General features: G+C 37.4%; 1 protein-coding gene across 1 annotated transcript; it reads right to left on the minus strand.

Moving 5' to 3' along the window:
* Positions 1–512: 512 nt before the first annotated feature.
* Positions 513–10201, minus strand: PRPF38B (pre-mRNA processing factor 38B). Its single transcript, XM_026118820.2, has 6 exons — positions 9767–10201; positions 6301–6369; positions 5839–5990; positions 5695–5755; positions 2867–3090; positions 513–2589 (listed from the first exon to the last, which is right to left on the minus strand). The coding sequence occupies exons 1-6, from the start codon at positions 10049–10051 to the stop codon at positions 1731–1733; spliced, it is 1650 nt and encodes a 549-aa protein (XP_025974605.1). The 5' UTR covers positions 10052–10201; the 3' UTR covers positions 513–1730.
* Between the last annotated feature and the right edge of the window lie 10 nt (positions 10202–10211).

The following is a 10211-nucleotide window of genomic DNA, read 5'->3' on the forward strand; positions in this document are numbered from 1 at the left end:
AAGGGAAAGTAAGAGCAAGGAGGAAGAAAAAAATGGGTTTGTTATTTTTGCTTCTTTAAGTATTAATGGAATTAAGTATATTGTGATATATTTTAGAAATATGAAACACTGTTTACTGTTTTTTTTCTTCCTGGAAGATCAGTGAAAACTTGAGAGCTGTTTTACTACAGTAGTCCTTTAGATTTATGACATATACTGAGGAAATGAATACTCAGAGGACAATGCTATAAAAAAAACCCTAACATTTAAATATCATACCTAGATGACCTGCATCACACAGAAGCAAAAATTTATTTCCATCTTCACGCCTCTTCATGACCATGAATGAGTCATACTTAAGCTCTTCATATTTTCTGGGCTATTCCATTTGTCAGTTTTATCTTCTTTATATGGTACCTATTACACAAAAGTCCTGATTTATATGAACCATCATTTCATTTTGAAATGAAACATGGAGGAGCCCAAACATTCTTCAACTGGCAATGAACATGCAGGGAAAAGCTGACACTCAATACAAAGGAATTAATTGAGAGTTTATTCCAGATGGTTCTCCTCACTTAGTATACAAGTCATCAGAATAATCTATCAAATAGAGTTGGACTTTAATGATATGATTTTTGTATAATGCATTTTGGTTTTTGCTTCTAACAACCTGTTTAAAAAAAAAAATTCTGCCAGAGATGAAATGTTCAGCACAAACTGCAATCCTTACTATTTGTAGAAAATATGACTTAAAAAAGGACACTATCAGGTAATTCTTATTTTAAATGTTTACACTTATAAAAATGCTTTGGAAGCTTGAAACTGAAAATTTTTGTAACGATTTTCTTCTTCCTACCTCCCTCGTCTGATCTTAAATGCCTTTATTAGCCCAGGATTATCATAAATGACAGTGTAGCTGCTGATTAAAAACATTAAAAGACCACAAATAGATAAATTGTTTAAAAAAAATGGAAGCTTACATGGATGTTTTCAAACAAATAAAATGCACAGATGGCTACGGTACTCATCCATCAACCTTAACAGTCTCCCTTTGAGGTTGCCTTTCTAAAGAATTGCTAAACAAGGCTCAACATAATCTAAATCTTTGCATCAAAACCACTATATCCTTGAAAGCCCTCTCTCAATTTAACACCAGTGGTGATCAACAACATAATACATTTTAAAAGATTTTGAGAACAACAGGTACAGTGGACATAAATGTTAGTTCTAAATCTGCAGCCCTCAATGTACATTGTATGCACATAAATATCTCAGCTATAATACACATTCAAGATCCATCCCTAAAAAAGCCATACTATTATGCAAAGCACAGCCATGCTAACTTCAGGATATAAACCATAATTCCACATCTACAAAATGAAAGTAGAATTAGTGGCAGTTTATTGCCTCATACAAATTTAACCAACATGGCAACCATGCCAAAGGAATTAAAACATTTTCAGGACATATGTACAGACTGTACATTTCAGAAACATTTGAACAATAAAAATTCAAGAAGAATCTCTGCATTATGAATTAAACTAAACAAATGGTTTGAAACCGTCAATGCATTGAATGGGTTTAACAAAGGCACTTCCCTACCCAAAATCAGAAATGACAATCTGCAGCCTAGAGGGAGGTTGGAGAAGAGTGCTCATCAACTACTGCACAATCTCAACTTTAAGAAAAAATAAGCAGGATTTAATCAAACATTTATAGGATTCAATGTGATCCACTTCTGAAAGAGTTCACACAGTTTCATCTTTGTTTTTATGTTGCTTTTCTTGGCTCTCTTGTTCTGTACTTTGGCTCCTTCGACGATCGTGTTTGTCCGAATGGTCCTTGCTATCACTGTGATCATGTTTGTGGGAACGTTCTTTGCTTCTACTACGCTTTCTAGATCTTTCTTTGCTGGGACTGTGGTCTCGTTTCCTAGACTTCTCAACACTATCTGTTCTTCCTCTGCTTCTGCTTCTACTTCGTTTATTTGATTTCTCTTTACTTTCGTTTTTATGTTTACTTGATTTCTCTTTGCTCCTGCTTCTGCTGTGCTTACCTGTATTCTTACTTCGGCTCCTACTCCTATGCTTTCTTTCCCTGCTTCGACTTCTACTATGTTTTCTCTCTTTTTTGGAATCCCTCTTGTCATCACGGTGTTTTTTGTCATCCTTGTCATCTTTGTGTCTTCTCTCTTCTACATCACCCTTACTTTTCCTTTCTTTTGACCTTTCTCTAGATCGATCACTATCTTTTTCCCTCTCACTTCCTCTTTCCCTATCATAATCTCTATCTTTTTTCCTGCTTCGTTCATTTTCTTTCTCTCGCTCCCTATCCCTGTCTCTCCGATCTCCTTTCCTGTCACGACTTCGACTGCGGCTTCTGTGCCTTTCCCTGCTCCTGCTTCGCCTCCGTTCTACTGTACGATCAGTACTTCGAGATCGCCGCCTTTCTTTCTCCCTCTCCTTAGCTTCACGCTCCAATCTTTGCCGCTCTCTTTCTCTTTCTAGTTCTCTATCAAAACTAGATGATCCATGGCCTTCCCGATGATGACTTCGGCTTCTGGATCTTCTGGGAGACCTCCTGGGGCTGATCGATCGTCTCGGAGACCTTTTAAAAACACAGGATATTCAAATTAAAACACACTTCTAAGTAAAGTGACCCTATTTATTTTCCAATTTATAATTTACAAACACAGCCTATACTTAAATCTTAAATACCAAACATCCTGTAAATATTACATTATCATCTGATCATTTTAACCATTAGCATCTATAAACTGTTTTGCTTGTTGCCTCAAAACCTATCCCAGTAAAAGGAGAACATGATATTACTAAGTTCAACATCGAACTTTCAACATTAATATTCAAAATAATACGTATATAACCTTGAACGTCTACGTTCTACATGCCGATCTATTTCTTCCATTCCCTCCTTGCCATCTTTCTTGATTTTCCTAGGTCTGCTTTTGATTTGCTGGTCAATAGTTTTCTGGACTGGCACAGGAATTCTTGGAAACAACGTTGAAAACCATTCAAGCTTAGTGAGGAAGGAACGAAGCATCTCCCCGATGGTCATAACACAACCCCCACCTGCCTTCACATCCAGGTCCTACAAAATACAAACAAAAAATATCCTGACGGTCAAAAACGTTCTTTACTGGTTTTCAGAAATAATGCTGCTATATTACTGCCCTCTTGAAGTCTCATGATTATGAAAGTTTACTTGTCTCATATTCTAATACATTTCCTTAGAAAAATTCAAATTCTACGCCCTTTGGATTTGGCAATATACATTACAGATAGGGAGTGGAGCTTAATATATATGCATGCAGGCACATACTAATCCTGCAGCCATCTGGATGGTAAGGGACTGTCAATGAAGAGATTAACGTGAAATCCCCTTACACAGTCTGGTTATATGGTATGATTTTGTACTTATTTAAATGCCACAAAGTTGAGAAGTCCTCTCTTAAACTACATGTAATACTTCATTTTGTGGATGCACAACTGTGTACCATCATACCCAACCCTGTGGCCTAAATCATTTAAGAACTACATAATTGCCTATCTAAAAATGATCATAGAAAAATTTGTAGTACAAAATGGCATCCTAACAAAATTGGAAGCAATAGCAAACCAACTGCCATGAAGCAGTGAGGTTTCTAATTTAGAAATATGTAAAAAAATAAATAAATGAACAAATAATTGGAAACGCATAATCCATGATGACCATTGTCTCTGAAAAGGGTCATTACCGCATGAAGGCCTTCTTGCTATGCCCTCTCACAGCTCAGGACATGTTAGTCAGCTATTGTCAGTCCCAAACCTATAGTGCAAGCACACAAGGAAAGTGAGATTTGTTATCTAAACAGGAAGAGAAAATCTAAATGTAAAACTGCTTGCACTCACACACATTTAAGTGTTCAGATATACAGTATTTCCAAATATAATCGCTGCAGAGATCTAAAGAAGAAAAAAATGAGTTAAACGTAGCACCTGGAGAGTACGTACAGTTAAACAAAATAAACATAAGAAGCATTTTGAAAAGTAACTCTGTATCCTGGTAACTTTTTCCTTTTCACAGCAGCATGACAAAGGTGAACTGCTTCCACATATTAAGATTTATGAACTGGAGGAAAAAAAAAACACTGTAGGTTGAAATAATTCTTATATGTATTTGCTTCATCTTATGACTTTGACCAGGACTGTCAAGAAACTGTTAGAAAAACAGCCCCAAGCACTTTTTCCCTACATAACAAAAACGCTACGGAAAGCAGCTGGGGAAGATCAACAATAATTCCAAAAATATATAGGGATGTTTTAAACAACAACAAACACAAATATATGCTGATAACCAATATTAGAGCAAGAACTGAAATGTATAAACTAAAAACTGCACTTTGAATAATGAACCAGTTAAGACCTGCACACAAATAGCATTCTTAATCACTTTATTATCCTGTGAAAGAGGTTTGTGGGGCCCTGAAAAATGAATCCACCCCAATTTTCCCCAAAAGTTATAATGCAGCATTTTGGAGAAGAGTTAATATGTAACAGCACCACCTGGGGGAGAAGGAGGATATCACAGCTATGCAATCAAGACTTAAATTTATGTTTTGATTTTTATTACAAATGTACAATAACACAGGTTTACCTGGAATAACAACTGTCTCCTTTGCACAGTGTTTTTGATACTTAGCATGAAAGCAGCTGTTTAAAATAAATACACTGTATTGTAGTCAGATACGGGTATAATTAACATTTTTTAATACAAGTATTTTGGTCATTTGCAACTATGACATTTGCTGTTTCTAGAATTAGATGTCTCCTACCGCAATGAAGCAGGAAAGTGATCTTTCCTGTTCCAGTCTTAAATCTAATACACAATTTAAAACTCACTCAATAAATACAAATTGCAACAGTATGTAGCAGACTCTATACTCAATTTCATATAGCTAGAAACCTCATCCACATGATCCTACTCCATTTCTCCAGTCAGTAAATCAGGGCTATGGTACAAAAGGATTATCAACCCTTTTTTAAAGTTTATTTTCCTATTGTACTGCATAATAATGCTTCTTTACTGAATTTCCAAAGTTAGCAACTCCCATTGCTTTTTATTGCCCCATTAGCAAAGACATTAAGGCTAGTAAAAACAGCACTATCTTATGCAGTAATTAAGCTGCTTGCTTTCCCTCAGAAGAAATTTAGTCTTTAGTAATGCTAGCACATGAATAACAACAGAGAGATTTTTGGTAATATTCTGAAAGATGAATGTTGGTTTCTACCACATTCTTCCCACTGTTCTATGTAAGCACCAATTCCCACTGCCCCCTGTAATAAATGCAAACACAAATGTAACACTGTAAGGACACTTACTATACCTTGTTTAAAAATAACTTTTCTAACCTAAAAATGCATAGATAGCATACAGCCTGCTGTCTGCATCCTGATTTCATAAACTTGTTTCACATGACCTTCTAACAATTGACACAATAACATACTAAGCAATGGAAAAGACTGTTAAATCTTTGAAATCCGAGAAGAAACCAGGTCCTAGCTCAAGCCTGCTTCTGACACTAATTCATGAAATTAGAAGAATACAACACTGTAACATTCAAACTATAACAAAGCTTATCAGACAATGTTTAAACCTAAAGTAGTAACATGAAAAGAAACAAAAGAAAACAAATTATTACCCTCGCGGACATACCTCTTCATCATCAAGAAAGGATTCAAACCAGTCCCATAGATCTGTAGGTGGTTGTGTATACCTTGAAGTACAAAAAGAATGCAGAATCTTAATACGGTTTTCTGTATGTTAAGCTAGTCATCAGCTGATTATATTGATACTTACCTAATATACATAAATCCAAGAGCCCTAATGTACGGAGAGTCTGTATGAGTTATAAGGCCCATCACTTGCTTACGGGTAAGTTTCAGTGTAAATAATTTGTAGAGCAGACAAAAGGCAGTAGATACAATTCCTCCAGTTCCAACACCACGTACCTTTAAACAGAAGAAAAGTTAGATGACAACATAGGAATTTGCAAAGACCTTATCCCGAATCCACAAGAGAACATAAGCACTAACACAGGATAAAACCTAAATCTACAGACAGAACTATGTGAAAAAGTACCACTACACAGTAGCCTCCACAGCTTCAGATCCTCTGAAAGCAAGGGGAATATATCAATTCTTCATAATAAATACTTTTTTAGCTAGGGACTGAGACAACATAAAAACAAATTTTAGCTATGCTTGGGGTATTTATTTACCAGACACAGAAAAATTTAAGAAGGCACGTACTTCTACTTACCCCTCCGCACATCCCTGTCTGGCCTGCTGTTTTTCTACTCCCCTTTTCCCATGGTTCAACATGTGTAACCTAAACAGGGGTGGGTGGGGTTAATGAAGAAGGAAAGAAGGAACAAAAAAGAAAACACAATGACAATTATAACCTCCATAAAGTTTAACTGCCTAAATAAAACAAATTCAAACAACAGATTTCCTACATTAATCTTAAACAGCTTGTCTTTTCCTACCAAATTCAAGCACAGGTCTGCTTTGTCAATAAAGTAGAGCATTTGGCTTTTTTTCCCATGGCATTAAAAAAAAAAGATAAACAAAATCACAGGTAAAACTTAAAAAGAAAACAGCCAAAGCAATCAACTATACTTGTTATACACTCTAAGTTTAAATATTTTATGACTAAAACTTATTATTTTTTTCAGTGGTGACTGTACAATTACCTATATTTATATGACTACAGTTTCATATTCATAAATCTCATTTATGAAGTGAGATTAGCAAGAGATTTGAGTATTACCTAAATTTAGGACAAAAGACATCTATAAAATATAATAATCTAAAAAGCCAGTGTTTTTTCTTGTAGACTGCAACGATGCTCTGAGATAAATTGGTCTCCTAAGTACTAGGAGTGCTGAATTCAAATCTTCCTTTCAGATGCACTTAGACACTTAGAGATGAGTGCAAGTACATAGCTAACCAGTTTCATTCCTTATATTTGACAATAAGTTCTTAAGCAAGTTAAAAACCATAAAACTGCCCAAGCTACAGAAAAATAGTGAAATTCAGGGAAGAAACATCTACATTAATGGACAAGTATATTTCCCACTAAAAAAGAAAAAAAGGAGAAAAAAGCTTTAAAAAATAATTAAAAACAAGATAAAAATACAATGGTGTTATACTGGATTGAGGATAAGTAAGAGCTTGTAACCAAGCTGCACTGTAGCTTAGAAAATAAAATTATTTAACAGTATATGACACAAAACTAATTACATACACAATCACATGAAATCAGAGACTTACTGACATTTGAAGTAGCTACCTTTTTTAAAAAAAAAAAAAAAAACAAAAACAAAAAACTGTTGCTATCTTACCATAATGGGAAGATGACAGATACCAATACTATGGAATTCAGAATTCCAGTATGTCCTCCCATACTATTAGCATCACATGAGAAGTTCAGAAATATGATGTAAATAACACTGCACATCCATCTGTTTATGTTTTTTCCTCACACAGGACATGTACTTTTCAGTTAAAAGATTAAGTATGACACTTTATCACCATGGTAGTCTTCAAATTACAGTTATGTTTATTGGCCACAATCAGAATGAACAAGCTGTTTTTGCCAGATTAAAAACAAAAAAACACACAACAGAAGACAATACTCATTTCAAAAATCTTATAGTTTAAAGTCTTAATCTTGCAAAGATTGTTGCATGTGCTTAACTTGTTGGAAGCATTCAGAATAAATGAAGTTGAGCACATGCACAAGGTTGTAAGATGAACGATAGAGGAAGAGGAAGTCACCCACTTTGCAGATACAGAACTGAAACAGATAAACATGAGACCAACACATCCATTCAGAATCTAGATTTTCACTGATGGTCCCTATTGGTAGCCTGTGTGACTTGAGGCCATTTTTCCTGAGACTCCAGCCCCAACATCCTGAAATTTTTAAAACAAGCCATATATTTTGGTACCCAAAACAAAGACAAGTTCTTCTGAAAATACAACTACTGTGGTGGATACTATGTTCATTAACAGAAAAAAAAATATGATCAGCAATTGTTCAACATTATTGAGGAATCTTAAAACAGAAACAGAATTAAAATCTTCTGAATACCAACAAAGTGTCTTAACCATCATGCCATCTTCTCCTTTACATCTGTTATACATGAGTGTCTGAGTTCTCTCTTTAAATTGCAGTTTCTAGCCAAAATAACTGACAAATTCACTAAATAATATTTATTTACATAGGATTAGTCAAAGCTTTTCTCAAATTTAAGATTAAACTATTTACAAAATTAAACACTTAAGACAAGCAGACAAAACTATTTCAATGATTGTAGTTGAGCTCTACCAATAAAATAAAATAAATCTTGTCAAATATTTCTGACTAAATCTGAAAGTGTCCATGTAAAACTGTTCACTCAAGTTTTCTGCAAATATGCTTTTTTTATCAGATGTTCACCTCTTGGCTTCATTGGCAAAAATAAGCCTTGCTTCTGATTGCATTCTGATAATCAGATAGAACACGACTGGTCCTACAACTTCTTGAGCATTCACAGTACCGTTCTCAGAAGTGATTATTTCTGCCTCATATACAGCAAGTGGTATGTTAACTGAACAGAAGTTTTACCCAAAATTATGTAACTGTAAGGATTAGGAGAATTAAGTAGTCCATTCTGAACGACAGACTGAAAGCAGACAAGGGCTGTCATTTATAGAAAAAATAGTATTATTTTGTAAGTAAACTAATGCCCAAAATCTCAAAATGCTTCTGCAGAGTTGTTTTTCATAATAATAGTGCACTTTAAGTGACTTAACTTGCCCTGGTTAAATTAGTTGAAGAGGCCACTTTTTTTTTTTTTTTTGAAGTATACTGAAATCTACTCAGTGATAAAACAGCATTGACAGAATCAACCCACCTCAAAAAACTATATAAATAACCTCCAACCTGCTGACTGAAGACAGCAGCCCAAATCATCTAAGTTTTGCTCACATTATCAGAACAAAGAATGCAGCTGTACTGATGAGCATTAATTATGCATACCTCTACCTGGGAGACTGGCTTGATGGAAGCCTCGCTGCAAAACTGATTCAATCCTGCTAACAAAACAAGAACTGAGACATGGGTGCACTGATATTTTAAGTTACCTTCCCAGCACATCCAACCTAATGCCAAGAGCAGCACTACACTGAACTAGTTTTTGACCGAGGGGTTCCTTAACCACTAACTGAGGAAGAAGGCCACATGCAAACTCCTGTTGAAACCACCTATTGTCACCATCGCACCTTTCACACAACAGCAATATAGCGTGCTAGCAACTCCGAGCTAGCAAGGGCTGTTTATCTCTAGAAATGTGATGCAGATCGGTCCCCTCCCCACTCTCTCCGGCTAAGAGAGCAGCAGACCTTAGACGGCCATTTCATCCCCACTGCCCTGACTCAGACTGCCCACTTCAGAACTCACTTGAAACTCCACAGGTCTAAATCATACATGAAACACTTCTACTTCATCAGAGACAGCACACAGCACCTTAAACTCCCCGGATCAAGCAAGAAAAAAAGCAGTTCCTCCTATCCCTTACCACAGGATAAACGGTAGGGTCCAGTACTCAGAGAGAATCTGCAGGCCGCAACGAAAGCCTCCCCCCTTCAAAAAGGGGGGGATAGCCGCGGAGAGGCTCGAGGCAGGTGCCAGAACGGCCCCGAGAAGTCCCTGGCGCCCAGGGCGCGGCCCACGGGCTCACCTTGAAGTAGATCTCGTCCACCACCTCATGGTACGTCTTCAGCTCGTAGAGCTGCACCTTGAAGTAGGGCGACGAGAGGATGTTGGTGAGTATCATGGGGTTGAGGTTCATGGTCTTCTCGTTCCCCCAGAGCGGCAGCACGTTGCCCTGCTTGCCTGAGGCCGCCGGCTTGGGGGCTCCGCTCTGCAGCTGCTGCTGGGCCGGCGGCACGCAGCCGGCCTGGTGCTGGGCCGCCTGCTGCCCCTGGCAGTTACCGGCGCCGACAGCGGGGCTGTTGTTGGCCATGGCGGCTCGGGGCGCCGGGGAGGGGCGGCGGCACGCGGCCTGCAAGGCGGACGGGCGGCCGCGCCACACCACAACGCGGGCTGCCGAGCCGGGCGCTGCCTCCGCCAACTGCGAACAAGATGGCGGATGCTGCGGAAGTGACGGTTTCGCCTTCCGGGCC

Source organism: Dromaius novaehollandiae, chromosome 8 (genome assembly GCF_036370855.1).
Source record: "Dromaius novaehollandiae isolate bDroNov1 chromosome 8, bDroNov1.hap1, whole genome shotgun sequence".
NCBI classification, from domain to species: domain Eukaryota; kingdom Metazoa; phylum Chordata; class Aves; order Casuariiformes; family Dromaiidae; genus Dromaius; species Dromaius novaehollandiae.

What these genes read in the sequence shown, in the direction of transcription:
- PRPF38B (XM_026118820.2), bottom strand. Translation starts at nt 10,051, where the DNA reads ATGGCCAACAACAGCCCCGCTGTCGGCGCCGGTAACTGCCAGGGGCAG. An exon ending in TGGACGAGATCTACTTCAAG is followed by an intron (nt 6,370 to 9,766) that starts GTGAGCCCGTGG and finishes ACCCCTGTTTAG; the next exon opens with GTTACACATGTTGAACCATG. An exon ending in CTTGGATTTATGTATATTAG is followed by an intron (nt 5,756 to 5,838) that starts GTAAGTATCAAT and finishes TTGTACTTCAAG; the next exon opens with GTATACACAACCACCTACAG.